Source organism: Tachysurus vachellii, chromosome 15, assembly GCF_030014155.1.
Source record: "Tachysurus vachellii isolate PV-2020 chromosome 15, HZAU_Pvac_v1, whole genome shotgun sequence".
Taxonomy (NCBI): domain Eukaryota; kingdom Metazoa; phylum Chordata; class Actinopteri; order Siluriformes; family Bagridae; genus Tachysurus; species Tachysurus vachellii.
The window spans coordinates 8800609-8824198 of NC_083474.1; the positions used below are offsets into that span (position 1 = coordinate 8800609).

Consider the following 23590-nt stretch of genomic DNA (forward strand, 5'->3'; position numbering starts at 1 on the left):
TTGTGGCACCAAATCTGATCAAATTTTACCTACAGGAATAGACAAAAATACAAGGATTCAGACATGATTGTAACAAAATTAGACAATAGACACCAACCCTGGACTTGTGGATTATCAAAATGAATATTGAACAAACAGCAACATCCAAGAGCAAGTCTGCAAATACCTGCAAAATATCAGAATAAGGCCTTGGACATCTAGAACTAAAGGTCACATGGAAGGTCACATAGCATTGGTTACTTCCAGAACCACAAGACACTCAGGTTGACAAGAACAGCTAGACAATGAGTATGACATCGGGGGAACCTTTAATGTGCTACCCATGTGGGGTCATATCCTTGGGTTGAAGATTTGGGGTTGAGGATTTGAAGGCTACTGGTACTTAGCATGGAAATAAAACTGCCCTGGCAGTCTTCTGCTCTGCTGATGAGCCTTGATTAGATGTGTGCTTACAAATAACTTTCACATTTTTATGCCATGGCCAATTGAAAAGAGCACTAGCCTTGGGTAAACAACTGCCTTGTCCCTCCCATGATGTTCCTTCAATCCTACAGGCAAAAAATGACTGTCTTCATGACGTAGACTCAAATGGGGTTGCATTCCTTGCCCTGACTTCCTTCAGATTCATGCCACAGATGATTACACATTCAACAAGAATAGATCTTATTTCATTTCTTTGTCTTTCTCATTCCATGAGCCATTCTCCTTCTCTTCCTCTGCCTTTTTCCTTGTATGGTCTTTCACTTGTTCACTTGTTGTTTTCCTTCCGAACCAGATTGTGTTTGTGTAATTGAGACAAAAAAGGAAAACTGACTGGTTAATTATAGTGAGCTGTGTTTACACAGGTGAGATTCTCTCTCTCTCTCTCTCTCTCTCTCTCTCTCTCTCTCTCTCTCTCTCTCTCTCTCTCTCTCCCTCTCTCTCTCTCTCTCTTACTCTCTATTTATCTTTCTCCTTATTATATGTAATTAAAAGTGACTTAAATGTGCTGAATTTATTGGTATATTTGTGTTAATTCAACCACCAGGTGTATTCAAATTCAAATTGTTACCGGCATATAGCAGTATTTTTTATGTTCTCTCATGTTATTATTTTTAAAACTATGTGACATTTATTCAAGCTCAAACCTTAATATACATTTTAGCCATCACTCATGATGTCCTTTTTTGCTAAATGCATCTTTATTAGGGATTTTGTCCCTCACTGTGGACTGTTGTCCAGCAACTGTTCTTGGTTCTGATCTCAACTTTTTTTCACTGGTGGAAAGACCCTTCCTCATGTTGTAAAGACAGCTAGGAAGGAAATAGGAAGTAAGTCATTCTTTCCATTCTGTACCCAAGGCATATGGAGTCATCTATGTGAATGAGACGAGGCTATTGTGTGTAAAACACAAAAGTGGTGGCTTTGAGTGTCTTTCCCAGAGTGAGGGGGCTCAAGGGCAGAAGAGCAAAGACATTCAAGTTCCCATATACACAAGGCGTCCTTACAAGAACAAGACCGACGATAAGACTTGCATCAACACTTTATGAGACTGTTTCCATGGAGATTTTATAAAGTCACAAATAACTATGAAAGGATCTGACATCACCTCAAGGCTTACAAATTTCTGAGGTCTCATATTGTAACACTAATGAAAAACATGTCATTTGAAACAAATAATTTGATCTGATCGAACGGTCAAGAAGCAACATTTCCTCTGCATAGTGACCAAGATTACCAACGAGTACCATGATAAAAAGAAAAAGTCCTTGAGAAGACAAATTTTCACAGACAAAAATATCAGCCCGATATTTTTGTCAGCCCACGGGAATACAAGTTGCAGCATATCAATATTTTCTTTACTTTGGCTCTCTCCATATCAGGCTTTTCCATTTTCACATGTGTTGCTCTTGGCTGAAGTGTGTGGGTTTATGTGGTATGTGAGGTCAAAGCCAGATCTGACACCAGACTACAGATCAGCATTTTCTTCTGTTGACAAATTGTGTTTTCCCACAGAAGCTTCTGCATAACTGATTTACCCTTAACACTTAAATTTGCCTATACATTCTGGTCAATACAGTCAGCACAGCTTATTTAAAGCAAGGATCCAGAAGATCTCATAATTTACAGCAGACCAACGATTTAACAAGTCATCTTGCTACAAGTAGTTCAGCATCTTCCATATACAAAATAAGACAAGGTCAAGATTAAGACTACATACAAAGAACACAAAGATATTTTCAACAAAACTCAGATGGATAGCGGAATAACCTTTCTGTGTTGATACACATGCAACAATGTACAATAGCAACTTCTAAAATGATGCTACTTTTTGTCATTGTACAATTCTTTGGACCTTGAATAAATGGGAAATGAATGAGAAAAACATGCTTATTGTGACATAAACGTATATTAACACTCTAGAAGATGAGAAATCTGGGAAAAGCAAGTGCTTGTGACATGATTTGACATTTGTGCAAATTTCACAGTATAGTTTTAAGGACTAACTCAGCTATGCTAATATGCAAAAACTTGTCAGTGTCAGCATTAGGTGCCTTTAAAAATTGTTTCAAACCATGTACCTGTAAACAGTTGTATCGAACATGTTTAGAAGTCTTGTGAAAACACTGTTCTGTAGCCTTTTTTCGTCACGTTTTTCGTCTCCATTACTTAATTTTGTAAAAGGCTAAAACTAAGGTGACAAAACAAGGATATTTGCATACATCTAATGAATAAACATGAAGTGCATAGTCTTCAAGTTCAGGGTCAAGTTCAAGGTTCTTTATTGTCAATGCCACCTGCACCATGCAGACATACAGAGGAATCGAAAAACTGTTTCTCTTTCTCGACTCTAGTGTTTACATTAGCAATACGATGTAGAGAGTTTGTATAGTATAAGCAATAGAAAAACATTTGTATGGATATAACAGCAGTGTACTTGTAATAAATAGGCATAAACAGACAGAGTAAATATATCTTGAAAACCTTAATGAGTAATTGAGAAAATGTAAACACTGAATTTGTAAGGTGCAAATATACATCCAAATGTACTGTATATACATCCAAACTTTCTGAGTACTGAGTATGCAGTTATTTGTAAGGTGCAAGACATAGCAGCAGTATGACAGTAGTACAAGAAGACTGTAATGTATAAACTGCAACAGTGTCAGATATATACAGAGAGAATGAAACCTGTTTTACAATGAACTTTATTCTGAACAAAGCATGTTTATTCTTAACCACATTAAACGCATATAATGTGTTTATCATGAAATGGTCTGCATCATTAACGCCAACTGAAATCTTTACTAAACTTGTACATATAAGGGAAGTGTATGGAGATTACATCAAAGGAATTCACACAATTAGCACAATTAGCTTTCCCCCCGGGTCCCGATATTTTTGGCAAAATTGCTCAAGCTCTGTCGATTGGATAGAGGCCATTGGTGAACAGCAATTTTCAAGTCTCTTACAGACTGGAACAAGTTTTCTTCTTGGATTGCCCTGTATTTGGCTCTATCCATCAATCTATCCCTCAACTCCAAACAATTTTCCATTCACTGCTAGGATGCCACATCATGACGCTACCACCACAATCCTTCACTGTGGGGATGGTCTTGTCATAGTGATGAGCAGTGTTGGGTTTTTGACAAAAAGTACCACTTTGTGTTAAAGGCAAAAAAAAGTCCCATGTTTTTTTTGTTTTGTTTTTTTTCACCAACATTTCCTTAATAATGTAAGGATAATGTGTTTAAGCTGATGAATAATTTTGAAAGAAATATTGACTCTTTTCACTATTGTTGCCTATTTTGTAGAGATTCATGACATAATCAGAATGAAATCCTTTTCAATTCTTCAATTCCAGGTTGTAATACTTACTACATTTGGAAATGTAGATGACTCTGTAAAAAGAACATTATATAATTGTAATATTAAATATATAATTTAATACAATATAAAATACATACACATACGGCAGAAACGTTTATCTAGAGTGATGCCATGCTTTTATTTAAAAAGCTTTTTTAATACAATAACACATTTAGGAGCTCTGGTGGTGAATCTTATGATTTCTTGTAAATCCCTGGGGATTTGTATTGTATGGATTGACTGTAACATATTAATAAAAAAGTAACTGTCTCCCCAAAACACCTTTGTATGAGTATTATGTTCTTTTATCCATCCATCCATCCATCCATCCATTTTCTACCGCTTATCCGGGGCCGGGTCGCGGGGGCAGCAGTCTAAGCACGGACGCCCAGACTTCCCTCTCCCCAGACACTTCCTCCAGCTCTTCCGGGGGAATACCGAGGCGTTCCCAGGCCAGCCGAGAGACATAGTCCCTCCAGCGTGTCCTAGGTCTTCCCCGGGGCCTCCTCCCGGTTGGACATGCCCGTAACACCTCCCCAGGGAGGCGTCCAGGAGGCATCCGGAACAGATGCCCGAGCCACCTTAGCTGACTCCTCTCGATGTGGAGGAGCAGCGGCTCTACTCTGAGCTCCTCCCGGGTGACCGAGCTCCTCACCCTGTCTCTAAGGGAGCGCCCAGCCACCCTGCGGAGGAAACTCATTTCGGCCGCCTGTATCCGAGATCTTGTCCTTTCGGTCATGACCCAAAGCTCATGACCATAGGTGAGGGTAGGAACGTAGATCGACTGGTAAATAGAGAGCTTCGCCTTGCGGCTCAGCTCTTTCTTCACCACAACAGACCGGTACATCGACCGCATCACTGCAGAAGATGCACCGATCCGCCTGTCGATCTCCCGCTCCATCCTTCCCTCACTCGTGAACAAGACCCCAAGATACTTAAACTCCTCCACTTGAGGCAGGAGCTCTCCACCAACCTGAAGGGGGCAAGCCACCCTTTTCCGGTTAAGAACCATGGCCTCAGACTTGGAGGTGCTGATTCTCATCCCCGCCGCTTCACACTCGGCTGCAAACCGTCCCAGTGCACGCTGAAGGTCCTGATTTGAGGAAGCCAACAGGACAACATCATCTGCAAAAAGCATAGACGAAATCCTGTGGTCCCCAAACCGGACTCCCTCCGGCCCCCGACTGCGCCTAGAAATCCTGTCCATATAGATAATGAACAGGACCGGTGACAAAGGGCAGCCCTGCCAGAGTCCAACATGCACCGGGAACAAGTCTGACTTACTGCTGGCAATGCGAACCAAACTCCTGCTCCGGTCATATAGGGACCGGACAACCCTTAGCAGAGGGCCCCGGACCCCATACTCCCCACAGGTCACCACGGGGGACACAGTCGAATGCCTTCTCCAGATCCACAAAGCACATGTGGACTGGTTGGGCAAACTCCCATTTCCAAAATTCGGCCGATTATGTTCTTTTAATTAAAGAAAATTGTTCAATAATTTCTTTAGGGTTTTTACATTAAGGTTGGATCTTAATATACCAAACAATTGTGTAAATACCTTTCAAGCTAAAATAAGATAAAAAAAAATTATTCTAACCAAAACCTAAAGCCTTTTTAGCTATTTAAAGTCCTTATAGCTATTTTAATTCTCTTTTGATGCTGTACTTTAGAGTTCCTGAAGGAAAACACAATTCAACAAGGACATAAGGGATGAAAAGTCAAGACTGACCAAAGTTTAAGATTCAGTTTTAAAGTGTTGGTTTTCTTAAAGTTTAGTTAGTTATTTTGCACAATAAATTCAACAATTCAGTCTTATCACAGCCGTATAAAATTAAATCTCTAGAACGGTAGAATAGTATAGAATGATTTAAAAAAAAACAGAAGTCTTATATAAAAGCTTATCTAGATAGGGTCAGTTTGGTGGCAGGAAATGGAGAAGACGAAAATCAGTTACTTTAATGTGTGGAATGATGTGTGGTATAGTTTGAGTGGAAGGAAAATAGTGTGGAAGGTTGCAGATATGTTGCTTACGACCAGTGTTTGTAAGTTTGTAAGAGGATGTTCTGCCCTCTAGTGGCATCAGTTCATCATACGGCAACCATTTGTTTATCGTTTGTAAATCACTTTAACCAGCATGTGATTTCAGTCATTAGTTTGTAAATGATCTGCATTTTCACCGAAATATATATGTGGACGATTTAATATACCGTTTATCTTTATTTCCGTGTTTTTGTTATTTGCAAAGACAAAGACTTCAATATCTCTACAGCGTGGCTTGTACACACACAAATACACACAATAATATACACACAAATACACACACACATACACACAAATATACCCACAAAAATACACACACACACATACACACAAATATACACACACAAATACACACACAAGAATATACACACAAATACACAAACACACACATACACACAAATATACCCACACAAAAATATACACACAAATATACACACAAAAATACACACACAAATACACACACAAATACACACAAATATACACAAATACACACACATACAGACACAAATATACAAACACAAATACACACACACAAATATACACACACAAAAATACCCACATACAAATATACACACAAATACACACACAAATACACACAAAAATACCCACACACAAAAATACCGTCACACAAAAATACACACAGATGAGTTACACACAAATATACACACAAATATACACACACAAATATACACACATAAATACACATGTGGCAACCTAGTGGTTAAGGTGTTGGGAAACCAATTACACACACAAAAATACACACAAATACACACACTAAAATACACACAAATATACACACAAAATAATACACACACACAAAGATACACACAAATATGCACACAAAATACACACACACAAATATACACACACATATATACACACACATATATACACAAATACACACACACAAATATACACACAGATATACAAGTTGATACTGCTGGGCCCCTGAGCAAGGCCCTTAACCCTCAAATGCTAAGTTGTATAAAAATTAGATAAAATGTAAGTCGCTCTGGATAAGGGCATCTGCTAAATGGTGTAAATGTAAATACACACATAGATGATTTACACACGTTACTGCTGTTACAGTCATAATTATGCTGAATGAACAATAAACAGTAGGAAAATAGAATATACAAATATACACACAAAAATATGCAAACAAATATACAGACAAAAATAAGATAAGATATACCTTTATTCGTCCCACAATGGGGAAATTTCACTGTTACAGCAGTCAAGAGTAATAAAATACAAATATCTAAAAAGAATTGAGACATACTGTAATATAATATACAGTATGTACAAAACAAAATATATAAAAAGATAGTATATTGCATATAAAGATAGTATATTGCATATAGGTAATATTGCACGTTTTTCAAAATTTCTGTTATTGCACGTTTAAAATACTTTGTTACTTTGTTATTGTTTATTATTGCAGTTAAAAAACAGTTAAATACACACACACAAATACACACAAATACACACACTCAAATACACACACACTTATACACACACAAATACACACACAAATATACACACAAAAATACACACACAAAAAAATACACACAAATATAACACAAAAATACACATGTGGCAGCCTAGTGGTTAAGGTGTTGGGCTACCAATCTGATGGTTGTGAGTTCGATTCCTACGTCCTCCAAACTGATACTGCTGGGCCCATGAGAAGGCCCTTAACCCTCAAATGCTCAGTTGTATAAAAATGAGATAAAATGTAAGTTGCTCTGAATAAGGGCATCTGAGGAATGCTGTAAATGTAAATACACACACACATGATTTACACAAAAATACACACAGATGATGTTCCCACTGTGCAATATTACCTATCAGCAATATAGGTAATATTGCACGTTTTTCAAAATTTCTGTTATTGCACATGTTTAAAAAACTTTGTTACTTTGTTATTGTTTATTATTGCAGTTAAAAACAGTTCAATACACACACAAATATACACACAAATATACACACACAAATTACACACAAATACACACACAAATATACACACAAATATACACAAACAAAAATACCCACACACAAAAATACACACAAATATATACAAACAAATACACACACAAGTATACACACAAATACACACACAAATATACACACACATACACACATACATAAATACACACAATTATACACACAAATATACACACACAAGTGGATAAGGTGTTGGGCTACCAATCGGAAGGTTGTGAGTTCGATTCCTACGTCCACCAAGCTGATACTGCTGGGCCCCTGAGCAAGGCCCTTAACCCTCAAATGCTCAGTTGTATAAAAATGAGATAAAATGTAAGTCGCTCTGGATAAGGGCATCTGCTAAATGGTGTAAATGTAAATACACACACAGATGATTTACACACAAACAGATGATATATACACAAATACACACACAGATGATTTACACACCTTCCCACTGTTACAATCATAACTAGAAAGTACATTTCCTGAAGAAAATGTGAATGGTGCATGCACGTAGCAAATCCCGGAGGCTATTCGAGACGACACCATCTGTGACATCATCTGAATACAGGAAGTTTTCCTCATTGTGCTTTGATATGTCACATGTTTTGATAAGTGTTTTGATATGTTACATGTCCATGTTGTGCTAATTATTTATTTTCACGTGACATCTCGTGACGTCATCAGAATACCCGTGAGGTAGTTCCCCTCATTGTTGTGAGTGTTTTGATATGTCACATGTCCATGTTGTAAAAAGTTTTTTGATTTTGCATATTTTGGGGGCGGGGCTGTGGCACAACCGAAAGGCCAGTCGGTACACCAATTTAAACCTTTTTTCAGTATCACCCTAAAGGAGCTGGCCAAGTTTGGTGTAGATAGTTCGAAAGCTTGCCGAGTTATAAACCTCCAAAGTTTATAATGGGAGCCTATAGGAAAAAAGTCCATTTTGAGAGCCGGTACCGGAAGTACCGGTACTCGGATCGCTTGAAAAAGTCATAGCACCCCTCTCCTCAATGAGCCGGTCGATTTGACCATTCATGGGTCTAGGACAAACGCAGCGGGACAAGTTACGCGCCGAAGTTTTGTCCGGCACAAGAGTAATAATGTTGCCTTGCAAGCACCATTAATTATGCTGATTAAATAAATAAATAAATAAATAAATAAATAAATAAATAAACAGTAGGGAAATAAAAAATACAAACAAATGAACTAAATACATTATAATGTGACAGTAATTAAGATAAATAAGTTTCTCAGTATATTATCGCATCAGCTAAGTTCACGTGAGGTCAAAAACACAAGTGACGTCTGATCGTTTTACCCACAATTCCGTGCAATATTTACATCAGACTTTGCGCAAAATTAACGCAGGCTTGGTGCGTGCCAACGCTTTAAAACGACACGACCGTTTGTGATAGTAGGCTCTTTACCGAGGGCCAAACGAAAACGAAACTGTCTGAATCGATGTATAAGTATTTTGTCTTTCCGATATGTTTGGTTTTGATTGTCAAATTTCGTTGCCCGCTCACGGCAGAGCGCATTGTAACCCGAGTAGTAAGTACTAAGGAGCTTTAACGCGTTGTGCTTGTTTAGCTAATGCTAACGAGTTAGCTATGAATCTCTGTTCAAATGTAAACATCCGGCTGTTGATTCTCACACGCAAGTGTCGTATAAAGCAGCTTGGTGTCAATGTTAAGTCTTTACCGGCACCCGATTAATTAACAGTTATATCCAGCCTTCTCTGAGTTACATTGCTATAAGATGATGATCTCTAAAACAGTACAACTCTATTATAAGTAGCTCTAACGTTTAACTTCCTGTTCCTAGCATTCTGTAAGTTTGCTGTTGCTAGTTAACTCTGGGTTTGTAGCTGGTGATGTCCAGTCGCACAAGCAGGATGATTAGCATCTGATTTAAACTGTCTGTCGCAGAGACTGCACTATGGGTTGGCTTCCCTTTGTTTTCAGCGCTTTTGGAAAGTGCTTTGACCTCGTTTGCCTGCTTTTGGACATAAATTTCATGATTGTTAACTCACTAGTTCGGTTGTTTGCAGCACTCCTGCAACTGATCAACAGCTTCCCCATCCTGCTCATGAATTCACTGGTGGAGTGTGTGGATCTTTCTCTGTTCTACTTGATCACCATGATGGACGGCATGACAGTCGTGACCCATAATGTGATGGGAGGCTGGATGCAGCTACTTGGTGGCATGCTGGAAAGCTGTAAAATGATGGGCTACCTGTCTACACATTTACTGCTGCGCACCAAAGAGCTCCTTCACCGTGGTCTGCTCTCGGGACAAGGCTTCCTGCGGCAGATCTGCGAAGGCTGTGGTATTGTGTTTAGCCTTTTGCTTTACTTTATCAACACAGTCATCAATCTTCTGCTCATAGGAACACAGAACCTCTACACTGTGCTGCTTAGCATGATCGAAGCAGTAGCCAGCCCTTTACAGAAAGCTCTTGAGCTGGCCTTGACTGTCCTCACCTTCTTCTATAGCTCCCTGGTGGGCACCTCGCTTCTTCTCTGGACACCATGCAGACTAGCTGTGGAGTTTCTGAGCTCTCTAGGACACCTCTTGATCAGTGTCTTCTTGCTGAACTCCTATGGGCTGCTACTGACTGTAGCCATAATCCTAAGTGCCACCATCTACCTGAACCCTGCTCTGTGTCAGAGTGGAGTTCGGCAAATAACTGACTATGTTAACACAGCACCCGCACTGCAGCGGATACAGAGGACATGGCAGCGTTTGTTCTTGCTGGAAAGACACTTGTGGCAGGGCATAGCCTGGGTGCACAGTCGTCTTGGTCTTTGGATGACGTTCGCAGGAAGGGGGACTCTCCGAGCCGGTGACGAGACGGTACAAGAAGTCCACACCGACCAAGACCCTCCTGACATGCCTGAAAGAGCTGAAATGATGGACGGCGATGCTGTAGACGAGCCCCTGGCACTGCTGCCAGCTCCAGAACTCCAAGACCAGCCGCAACCTGGTTGCAGCTCTCGCAGCCCGCTGCGGAAAATGCCGTCCGAGGGCAGCTGCAAAGCTGCCCCTGCAGAGAATCTGCTTACGCTTCTGCAGGAGCAAGAGGAAAGGAAGAAGTGCGTCATATGCCAGGACAGCACTAAGACCGTTGTGCTTCTGCCCTGTCGCCACTTGTGCTTATGCAGAGCCTGTACCGACATCTTGCTGCGCCAACCCGTCTACCAGCACAACTGCCCACTGTGTCGCCACATGATCCTCCAGACCATGGATGTGTATCTCTGAAGAATTGTTCTTCAGATTAAGAAACTTGTTGATGAATCTCAGGTTAATAAAGCACGACCGTTTTCCATCATGATCCACGTTAGTCAGTGAGGCTGTGTACATTCTGTTGTCTTATTCCACTGTGCTGAATGTTTTGCTACTGTCGATTGTAAATGCACATGAACATTCCCTTTTATATTCATACACATGTTGAGGCTTGCAACTATGACACAGCCGTTTTGTATGTTTGTTGTTATTTTTTCCCCCAAAACTTTGCTTTTGTATTGATGCACACTAACGTTTTATACTGGAGTGTTGAATACATGATTGTAAAGTTTTTCTTAGAGTAAGAACTGCAAAGATTTGATCATTTTATTCAATCCCAAACACTGTATGCAAACTAGTGGCCTAAATGTGAGCTGTTACTAGGCGCATATCTGTGATACAGCACTCTAGCCTTATAATGTGAACGGCTCGTTATTGCCTGACTCCAATTACAAACAAGTTTCTGCAAATTTCATTAGACGAAAACAGATTATCGATTTGCTCTGAGTGCTGTTGCTGAGTGCGTATATTGTTTTACTATTTCTGGAAGCCATTGTTAGGATTAAAAATAGTTGATATCTAAGCTGATTTGTTAATCCAGTTTAGATATTTGATGTCTCGATTTAGCGTGTCGATTTTGTATGCTTAGATAAACGCTACTGATTTGTGCAACACGAAATTCAGACATCAGTCCAAATCGTTTGTGTTATTTTATTATTAAAACGTGATTTTATTAAAGTCTTATGAACAACATTCCAGACAAAAAGAGTAACTGTTTAGCAGATGTTTTGACAAAATCGATCTTGATCTTGAACCAAATTATGAGCAAAAACAATCTGCATGTTTACTAAAATCTGCACCAGAAAATAATCAAGAGTAATGTCACAACCTTTAACACTAATCCTCTGTTTACACAAACTACAGTAGTCTTGCTGATTCCTGAGTGTCATTCACTGCATTTTGTTGTTTTGGAACCAGAGTGACAGACACTTACATTAACCAAATACAGCAGGATAAACTGTGGTCTACTGTAACATTTATTTAAAGTTCAGTTCAGGTTGTTTTAGCCAGCTTTCTTCATTAGAAGTGTGTGTGTAAATGTTTGTGAAGACTGGGGCCAGCACAGAAACAGACTTTCTATAATATGATGCTTAATAAAGTGACAAATTATGCTGTGTTCAAACTGATTATTACTTTACTTTGATAAGTAATCCAAAGAGTGATGTAACATCCTGCGTTTGTGTGGGAGAATGACCAGATGAGTGATCAGTCACTTACTGATCTGTTGATTTGTGTGTTTTATTTCTTAGGGTGGTTCTGCTGTTGTACTGTTTTGATATATCTATGGTGTCTTAACCAAAACATATCAATGTGAGTTAGCGTTTTCATAAGCATTAAAGACTCGCCACCCTGAAACACGTTAGTAAAAATATTTGATTTGTTTAGCCATTCTGTTGCAATGTTGTTCAGTTATTGCTGATTTTCTTTATTTGTCATGACAGGTTACATTTTTGGCAGATGCCTTTATCCAGAGTAGCTTACATTTATCTCATTTATACAACAGTGCTATTGACGGTTAAGGACCTTGCTCAAGGGCCCAGATTTTGGTGGTCTTGTGATTTGAACTCGCAACCTTCATATCAGTAGTCCAACATCTTTAATCACTGAGTGTGTCTTATCTCTTCTTACACTGATGTCATAGAGACATTTCAAACAGTTAAAGTGATATTCTGTAGGAGAAACAGTACAACAGTCTCAAACATAAGGCTCACATTTCTCCATCAGCTCCTGAACAGAGCAAAAGTACAGCGCCCTCTCCTGGGACATCACCACTTGTGCCAGGGGTTTGCAAACGTTTTAACAAACAGCACTCAGAATGGTTTAAATGAACCACCAAAACAACCCCCAAACTTTGACCAGCTTACAATCCTAATTACACATTTATACTTTAGGTCTATTGAAATATTTGAAGGATTTATTTTTCAGCCCCTCCAAGATTTTTTTTTTATGATGCAAATATTTTTCAACATATGGGATGCAACTTGCAGTGTTCTTTGGGCACAAGTTTCTTCTTTTAAAAGATTTTTTTTTGAAGTGTAATTATTCTGTGATAGCTGACACATATAAATCAAGGGTCTTCACATTGCACATAAATGTAATCCCATATAGTCCACAAGACAACTAAATTTACACAAGTTCAGAAGTTGGCATACACTTGACTCTTAATACAGTGTGATTATTACCTGGAAGATTTGTAAGATTTCTTCAAGCCCATTGTCTGTCTATTTAAACTGCACACTGTTCTTCAGAAAAATCCTCCTGCATGTTGATTGCTTTTCCAAAACCTTCTGTGTCTTCTGCTACTTTTCAGCAGCAGCTATTGGTTTTGAGATGCATTTTTCACACTAAGGACAACTCAGGGACTCGTACATTATAAACTATTACAAAAGGTTCAAACATTCACTGATGCTCAAGTAAACCATATATGATAAGAGCTGGGGGTGTAAACTTTTGAACAGTATGACTGGTGTAAATTAATATCTTGCTTAATGGTTTTATTTTTTCATTTACACAGTATGTATTTTCAGAAGCTACATTAGATATGTACAGAAGACCAAATAATAATATATCCTGTTCAAAAGTTTACATCCCCCTGAATCTTAAAGTATGGAGTTGCCTTCTTGAGCATCAGTGAATATTTTGCCCCTTTTGTAATAATACAGTGGGCGGTTTAAACACTCAAGACAAACAATAGACTTCTGAACGACTCAAAAATACATAAGTCTCTATTCATCCAGGTAACACAGTGTTAATAATCCAAGCTCTTCTAAATGTTTAAACATAAATTTATTTATTGTTTCAGGGACTTTATGGAAACATCTGTTATGTGAAACAGCTAATTCAGGGCAGAACTCAATAACAAAGTGCATGATGTGTAAACTTCATTTTGCGCTACATGACATGAACAGCCCAGAAATATTCAAGAGCAGGCAGTTAGTTTGTTTTCCTCCTCGTTTTGTTTGACACCATGACAGCTTGGCTCCCAGCCCTGTCTTTCAAAGGTTAATATAATATTTCCTTTTTAGCATTCGCTGTAAACACACATTGGGGATTATTTAGAATTTCTGTGAACGCAGCATGACCAGCAGTCATTAGTAATGCACAAAAATGAATGAATGTGAACAAAGTAGAATATTTATTCTAGCATTATTTTTCCCTACAATGGATTTGGAGGAGAATCTATAAATCGCTAGAGTGAACGCATTGTCAGGTTAAACTGCAAATTATACAAAAGGACAGACAGCAGAACTGTTCAGTTTAGTGCGGTTTTCTTTTTTGTTCAAACAAAAGTATTTCTGCTTTCTGTTTCTGATTCCATTGTTTGTTTTTTAAAGGAATTCTCAGGATTAAAAGTAGGCTTGCTGTAGCTGAGAAAGCTGTTCAACATGGGCAATAATGCATAAAATATATCAGCAGGATGATGGATATAAAGTATTTATCGCAAGCCAATAAATCTTACCATTTGACATGTGACAAGCCACTTTTGAGGTCATTTCAGGACATTCTTACTAATCCTGGCAAAAAACAAAACCACTCAGACATGAACACAGCATCTGGCAGACATTTTAACAGACACAAGGAGAAGCTGATTCATTTAGTTTCACCAATTTTCGGGTTTGTCACTATTACGGTAATTTGCATCATGTTTGCCTCATTTCTCCACAGTAATTTTTAGATATTGGCATCAGTCATTTAAAAACTCATATCGTTCAACTGATAATTGAAGATACTGGAACATGGTGGGGTTTTTTTAACACTCACCAACCAAAACGTGAAGAAGGAAATTAATATTTAAGTGATGTCTTACAGCTTAATGAACAATTGAAAGTTCCATAAAAGTACAGCCCTTTAATTTAATTACTACTGATAATAATAATAATAATAATAATAATAATAATAATAATAATAATAATAATAATAATAATAAATGAGGAAATTTGTTTCTATGAAACAGAAGAGAAATGCTGTAACCTTATTCCCTTATTAATCTGGTTCTCTATCTGTGAGCTCACCCATAGTGTAATGACTGAGAATCAACACTGGAATGATCCAAGAATGATTCCTGATGAGTATATGAGTCTGATCTCAGACACTGTCAGACTGTTTAAAGCATGTAATGTCTGTTATAACTGATGAGCAATAATCTCAATGGGTTTAAACATTCATGGAAATGAAATTCTCATTTGTTGCATTTCTGTAAAAAAAAAAAAAGTGTCAAAAAATTTTTTTGTAGTTGTCCATGCCAGCAGTTGGTGAAATCTTGTCTCAGTTCAAACAGTGTTGTGTGTGTGTGTGTGTTGATGATTGGGTGGCTTTATGGGGTTTGGAGGCTGCTATACAGGCTATGGAGTGTAAAGCAGTAATGTTACAGCCTTGCCTGAAAATGGGTTTTAATAATGGCCTTTGGTGAAGTCATTAAACCAAAGAACATCTGTGACTATGCATGAATGCTTCTCCATTACCAGTTTGGGCTTACAACCAAAGCAACACACAGCTCGTCATAACAAGGCCCCTGGTACCTTTAAAGCAAAAGAGAGGACAACAAACAATTTATCAAACTAACTCTAAATGAAAGAGAAAGCATTCGCTCTCAGAGATTAACTTTATTGAAGTCATAATTCAAAGGTGTTCTGATTTTTTTTTCCAATCTGTACCAGAATAAATCAATTCATAGAATTAAAAAAAAAATAATAAAATAATGATATTTTCGAATTGGTTTGCATTGATATTTCTGCAATTTTATTATTTCACTGACAAATACTATAAGCGAAAGCTACAGGAATTTTATGTAATATGTTATTAACTGTAAATTACATAATGTTCAAATGAGGCTGAGTACATTGTCTATTAGAAAAGACTCTGAAAAGACTAAACAGTGATTACAGCCTTAGTCTATAACTGTTGCAGTACAATGCATAAGAAAAAACAGTGAAAATTATTTGTTTTCCTTTCTAGATTCCCTCAAAACCTTAGACATTCATTTGTATCAGCTATCAAAATTTTGTATTTTGCAGCACACAATTTGCTCCTCAAAGAATAAATACAAATGTAAAAAATCTTTGTAGTGTTTTTACTGCAGGTATTTTTGGGTAAAAGTAGTATGTACCTCAAATCTAAGCAAAAACAGCAGAGTTTTTCCAATCTGAGTATACCAGAAAGCCAATGAAGGTGCTGTCTGTCTTGGGGCTCGAGTAAAAGCCTGTATACTCGCCCAAAGCCATCTGCACCCACACTTGATCGCCGGGAATCAGGTGCAGCAGAGTGCCTCCAGATAGTGATGCTGGCTTGGACCAGTTGCCAAACATCTGGAAGTAGGAGCCCATGGCGTGTCCATTCTTCATCAGGTCAAACTGTAGACTTGAGCGGTACACAGTGGCATGGACGGCAAAATAGTAAACACCTGGCACCCTGCATGTGAAGCGTCCGGTCTCTGCGTTGTAATCGCCCTGCTCGTTTAGGATGATTTTATCAAAGCGCACTGCATCCCCTACTGCTAATGGCATGGTGAGGGATTCAGACAACTTGGCACTGAATGCTGACTTAGGAGCCACCGCACACTCTCCTGAGGGTCCCCTCTCACCTTTTTCTCCTGGATCACCTCTGTCCCCAGTCAGGCCCCTCATGCCTGGCTCACCTGTGAAGAAGACGGCTTCTTTAACTCAAGGTAATCGCACATAGAAGAAATTCCAGGCTAAATATTGTTGTAGGCTTATAAAGGCCAATAACTGCAATGAGAAGTGTATTGACTCAACAGCAAACAGAAATATTTAAGGTTTAAATGTTATTTGGTATCAGAGCCAATAATGGCTTAAGCAACAACCAGTAATTGTGGCCTTTCTATTTTGGATCATTTCCATGACTCTAAGTGTTCCAGATGAAGCAAGCCAGCATTGGGCTATTGGATGCATTCACTTGTATTCACTTCAGTAATATGGAACTACAAGTCAATTTTTATCAAAGCCATCCTGCCACAAAACACCTCATCATTTTACTTCAGCATTAACTATAGACAAATAAAGTTCCCGGTAGGATTTTTTATGTTAATGGTTTTAGCTTTCTAAAGGGCTTTTATGTGGAACATTTTCTGACCATTTCCTGACCATTTAACCATGACACATGTGGGTCATTGAGCAAGGTCTTTAAATCTTGATGCTATTGTATCTCATTTTAGTAATAATATATTTAGCACACATGCATTTACAAAATCAATATATTTAAATATAATGTTTAATAATTATTCATAAATGTATTTTATAATATTACTATGTATCAATTTAACATGATATTCATTTCAGATTATTATCTAAATCAGTATCATATAAATGAATCAGTATTGTTATTTTCAGTTTGTGCAATAACATTCAGTAACTATTATTATTGTATTTGTTCATTCATTAATATACTTCAGCGCTTCTTAAACTGAGGGATGGCCTCACTGGAAAACGTTTATTTGGAACAAGTGTATGAAACACTTAATGGCTAGATGATAGAACTAATTAACTGCTAAATGAAACAAGTCACATTGGCTTAGCAGTCTGATGGGGGAAGTCACAAATTTTTTTCATTCATAAAGTGGAAGTTGATGAAGTGGTAGCTCAGTGATTAAGGTTTTCAACTAACTAATCAGAAGGTACAAATCCCAGCTTCCACTCCTGTGCCCTTGAGCAAGATCCCTAACCCTCAACTGTATGAATGAGATAAATGTAAGGATTTCATAAATGAAAATGTAAAACTTGGTCACACTCAACAAAAGGATCTGCTGATCTACATGAATCAATTTGCCCTGGTCAGGGTTGCTAATGACTTTACACATGAGTTTACATATCTCATTGTGTTAAGTCTTCATTAAGCAAATATACACATACCAGGCTCTCCACGATCTCCTCTTTGCCCTTTCTCCCCAAGGGGTGCATCTCTCCCATCTCTGCCATCTCTACCTGGTTGGCCTGGCCTGCCATGCAATCCTGGAGAACCCGGGATACCTGGGCTTCCCATACACAGACTGTGAATCTTATTGTCCTCCATCGGATTTGAATAGTGTGCCAGCAAAGCAAGAAGGAGGGAGAGAGCCAAGGACTGAAGAGGTGTCATTTCTTTGAGTCTGTTAATAGAGATACACTAAAGCATGATAAATGACCTCCATTGCACAATATATCCTAGCTACTTAAGACAGACTTAGAAGTCATTCACTGATGATGTGAAAAGCAAAGTACTTGAGCAGCAAAATATTATTTCCAACTCATTAGCAAAAGCACGCCAGGGGAAATTTGATGATGCTCCATAATACTTGAAGTATGAGCATGGCTTAAGGCCTATATGGAGAAAGCACAGAAAAAAAATGAAACAATAACAATCCTGTGTATTTTCATATCCTCCCTCACATAAGGGAGGAGGAATGAAGCAGCACACTGATTCATGCCCCTAGCAAACAGTAAAATGCACACAGTCCCTGAAATCACATCACAATCAGGCACAGAATCTGCATCGTCAGGAAAAGTACAAAGTATTTAGTGATTGGTGAATTTTTCACGATACTGCCCCAGGCTGCACATGTTTCAGACTGTAAATCTGTGGGGTTCTCTGCATGGCTTCTGCTTTTCAAACAGATGGTTTAAGTAAAGCGAAGGAAAGTGCTGACTCAAATGAACAGAACACACACCATCAAAGCATGCTTCAGAAAGCAGACAAGACCATACAAGTATACAGATCTATATGTTAAAAAAACAGGTTGTACTTCTGCTTCTGACTATTTGCTTCTAGTTAAAGTTAAATTTTCAAATATCTAGCAACGGTATTTGTGTGTCTTCTTGTTTAAGGCCTTGTCAAAACACAATACAAAGAGTGCTTGGGAATTGCTGCACAAACACCATTAGAGCACAGCACTGCCAAGAGCAATAAACACATAGAAACAAACTCATATCACAGTGCGCAAGACCAATTGGTATATCTGCAATAGAGTAAAGATTATGAAAGACTGTGGAGCGCACTTCTTTCTTATTTTTAAAGTAAAACAGCATGTTGAGTTTGATAGGGATCTTTGTCTGAAGACACAAACATCAAAAGAAATATTAATACCAAGCTCAAAAACAAGTCTACTTTATCCCTTCAAATTACTAATGATAAGTCGCCTGGTTATGTCTACATGACTCTTATAAAAGCTTTAAGGTAGGCAGCTGAGTCAAATACCCGCAAATACAAATAAGAAATCACTTACCATTAATTCTTCAGAACGTCTTAAGCAATGACAGCTTCTGAGCAGAGTGAAACAAAAACTGTAGAGAGAGACTTTTGTGTCCCAGACTGGGGAGCCTGGGAAAAAGTGAGCACTCAGAGGAAATGGGAATGCAAGCCAATTAGAGAATGAGGGAGGGTAGGGGGGAGAGTGAGAGAGAGAGAGAGATAGAGAGAGAGAGAGAGAGAGAGAGAGAGAGAGAGAGAGAGAGAGGGAGAGGGAGGGAGATGTTTTTAAGTTCATCCAAAAGGAATGAGAGAGACAAGAACCAAGACCAATAAACCCTGTGTGCTGGAGTGCATATGAAGTGAATAGTTCAAACTGTATGATTAATTACTAAAGAATGAAAGCACAGAGGATCAGAGCATTGTGGTCTATGGGACAAACCAACTGCTCAGTCTGAAGAGAAGAGACGTATGCAACAGAAGTAATTTGAACCAAATTATTTCCCTATTTCACATCTGTTATTGAAATATTTAAGCCAACTTGTTTACTACAAGAGATTGGTCTATGTTATTACCACCTTAAACTGCCAAAGTAATACTTTCCATGTCTTTTATGTCTGGCTCACACTTGTGATGTGTTGCTGGCATTTCTGTAAAAAGGAACATGTCTTTCATGGTTATAGAAACAAAATAAATATTCAAAATCCTCTTCCCATCTTTATTCTTTAGGAATACAATCTGAAAGGGATTGCAGGTCGATAGAAACAGTTTATGTCTAGGAGTTTCCAGATAATCTTACTGTACCTGAATACGATAGACATAGATATGCAACTAAGTACAGCTGAGAAGGAACTGTACTGTTAGCTAGCTATTTCCTTTATGTTAATTTAAATTCTATTGAAAGCTTTAAACTACTTTAAGCTACTAACTAGTAAGATAACCCTGTTAAATTCTTAGCTAGCATGCCAGTGTCACTGAAAGAAGGTGCAATGGAAGAAGGTGTCCAGGTCTGGTGAATTATGTTTCTTTACCATCATGTGGACACCTGAGTGCCTGTGCAGCCATGGTTCAAGGTGTTGAATTGGCCTCCAAATTCCCCAGACATCAATCTGATCCAGTATCTGTAGAATGTGCTGGAAAAACATGTCTGGTCCATGAAGGCCTCACCTCACAATTTACAGAACTTAAAGGATCTGCTGCGAACATCTTGTTGCCAGATTCCACAGCACACCTTCACAGGGCTTGTGGTATCGCATGTGCACCAAAAGGTCAGAGCTGTTATGAAGGCACAAAGTGGACCTACACAATATCAGGCAGGTGGTTGTAAAAGTTATGACTGATCTGTTTAAATCTCATGCTATTTCAAATGTTTAACAAGTGTTTTTTTGGTCAAAATGAACATTTTTGAAAGTGCAAAAAGCACGTATTTTTTTTTCATCCAGTACGATTCTCTTGTTCTATTTTGTGTGCGCTTTCACGTGTATTTACAGTCTCATGATTTTTTTTTACTTTGCATTTTTCTCATACTGATGCTTTCACTTGCACGTACATGACTTAGCCCTGTGTGCCATCGTTCTACGTTATATAAAGCATTATGGTCGTGAAGAAATGACATTTTATTCTAATGTATACAAGCTGAATAGAGGAATTATGATACCTTGAATGATGAAACCTAAGAGTTATTGTAAGCATAATGCATCCTGCTTCCTTTAGCTTTTACTTTAATAAAGTCACACAGTACATTTTCAATCAGCAAAATGTGAGCAGTGTTTAAAGGTGTACAGTGTTTACTGATGTTTACAGGTGTACAGTGTTTACTGATGTTTACAGGTGTACAGTGTTTACTGATGTTTACAGGTGTACAGTGTTTACTGATGTTCACAGGTGTACAGTGTTTACTGATGTTTACAGGTGTAGTGTTTACTGATGTTTACAGGTGTACAGTGTTTACTGATGTTCACAGGTGTACAGTGTTTACTGATGTTTACAGGTGTACAGTGTTTACTGATGTTTACAGGTGTAGTGTTTACTGATGTTTACAGGTGTACAGTGTTTACTGATGTTTACAGGTGTACAGTGTTTACTGATGTTCACAGGTGCACAGTGTTTACTGATGTTTACAGGTGGACAGTGTTTACTGATGTTTACATGTGTACAGTGTTTACTGATGTTCACAGGTGCACAGTGTTTACTGATGTTTACAGGTGTACAGTGTTTACTGATGTTTACAGGTGTACAGTGTTTACTGATGTTCACAGGTGTACAGTGTTTACTGATGTTTACAGGTGTACAGTGTTTACTGATGTTTACAGGTGTACAGTGTTTACTGATGTTCACAGGTGTACAGTGTTTACTGATGTTTACAGGTGTAGTGTTTACTGATGTTTACAGGTGTACAGTGTTTACTGATGTTCACAGGTGTACAGTGTTTACTGATGTTTACAGGTGTACAGTGTTTACTGATGTTTACAGGTGTAGTGTTTACTGATGTTTACAGGTGTACAGTGTTTACTGATGTTTACAGGTGTACAGTGTTTACTGATGTTCACAGGTGCACAGTGTTTACTGATGTTTACAGGTGGACAGTGTTTACTGATGTTTACATGTGTACAGTGTTTACTGATGTTCACAGGTGCACAGTGTTTACTGATGTTTACAGGTGTACAGTGTTTACTGATGTTTACAGGTGTACAGTGTTTACTGATGTTCACAGGTGTACAGTGTTTACTGATGTTTACAGGTGTACAGTGTTTACTGATGTTTACAGGTGTACAGTGTTTACTGATGTTCACAGGTGTACAGTGTTTACTGATGTTTACAGGTGTAGTGTTTACTGATGTTTACAGGTGTACAGTGTTTACTGATGTTTACAGGTGTACAGTGTTTACTGATGTTTACAGGTGTACAGTGTTTACTGATGTTCACAGGTGCACAGTGTTTACTGATGTTTACAGGTGTACAGTGTTTACTGATGTTTAGAGGTGTACAGTGTTTACTGATGTTTACAGGTGTACAGTGTTTACTGATGTTTACAGGTGTAGTGTTTACTGATGTTTACAGGTGTACAGTGTTTACTGATGTTTACAGGTGTAGTGTTTACTGATGTTTACAGGTGTACAGTGTTTACTGATGTTCACAGGTGTACAGTGTTTACTGATGTTTACAGGTGTACAGTGTTTACTGATGTTTACAGGTGTACAGTGTTTACTGATGTTTACAGGTGTACAGTGTTTACTGATGTTCACAGGTGCACAGTGTTTACTGATGTTTACAGGTGTACAGTGTTTACTGATGTTTAGAGGTGTACAGTGTTTACTGATGTTTACAGGTGTACAGTGTTTACTGATGTTTACAGGTGTAGTGTTTACTGATGTTTACAGGTGTACAGTGTTTACTGATGTTTACAGGTGTAGTGTTTACTGATGTTTACAGGTGTACAGTGTTTACTGATGTTTACAGGTGTAGTGTTTACTGATGTTCACAGGTGTACAGTGTTTACTGATGTTTACAGGTGTACAGTGTTTACTGATGTTTACAGGTGTACAGTGTTTACTGATGTTTACAGGTGCACAGTGTTTACTGATGTTTACAGGTGTACAGTGTTTACTGATGTTTACAGGTGTAGTGTTTACTGATGTTCACAGGTGTACAGTGTTTACTGATGTTCACAGGTGTACAGTGTTTACTGATGTTTACAGGTGTACAGTGTTTACTGATGTTTACAGGTGTAGTGTTTACTGATGTTCACAGGTGTACAGTGTTTACTGATGTTTACAGGTGCACAGTGTTTACTGATGTTTACAGGTGTACAGTGTTTACTGATGTTTACAGGTGTAGTGTTTACTGATGTTTACAGGTGTACAGTGTTTACTGATGTTTACAGGTGTAGTGTTTACTGATGTTTACAGGTGTACAGTGTTTACTGATGTTTACAGGTGTACAGTGTTTACTGATGTTTACAGGTGTAGTGTTTACTGATGTTCACAGGTGTACAGTGTTTACTGATGTTTACAGGTGTACAGTGTTTACTGATGTTCACAGGTGCACAGTGTTTACTGATGTTTACAGGTGTAGTTTTTACTGATGTTTACAGGTGTACAGTGTTTACTGATGTTTACAGGTGTACAGTGTTTACTGATGTTCACAGGTGCACAGTGTTTACTGATGTTTACAGGTGTAGTTT

The 23590-nt window shown here is 38.2% G+C and overlaps 2 protein-coding genes across 3 annotated transcripts; one reads left to right on the plus strand and one right to left on the minus strand.

The window, feature by feature from the left end:
• Positions 1-9243: 9243 nt before the first annotated feature.
• On the plus strand, positions 9244-12352 carry rnf26 (ring finger protein 26). Of its 2 annotated transcripts, XM_060888004.1 has the most exons (2): positions 9244-9435; positions 9935-12352. In XM_060888004.1, exons 1-2 carry the CDS (start codon positions 9372-9374, stop codon positions 11143-11145), a joined length of 1275 nt encoding a protein of 424 aa, XP_060743987.1. In that variant the 5' UTR covers positions 9244-9371; the 3' UTR covers positions 11146-12352. The 2 variants fall into 2 exon arrangements, with proteins under 2 accessions (XP_060743987.1, XP_060743986.1); XM_060888003.1 differs by having other exon boundaries at positions 9293-12352.
• Positions 12353-15501: 3149 nt separating this feature from the next.
• Positions 15502-19573, minus strand: c1qtnf5 (C1q and TNF related 5). Its single transcript, XM_060888762.1, has 3 exons — positions 19445-19573; positions 18096-18331; positions 15502-16864 (listed from the first exon to the last, which is right to left on the minus strand). The coding sequence occupies exons 2-3, from the start codon at positions 18319-18321 to the stop codon at positions 16344-16346; spliced, it is 747 nt and encodes a 248-aa protein (XP_060744745.1). The 5' UTR covers positions 18322-18331; positions 19445-19573; the 3' UTR covers positions 15502-16343.
• Positions 19574-23590: the final 4017 nt, after the last annotated feature.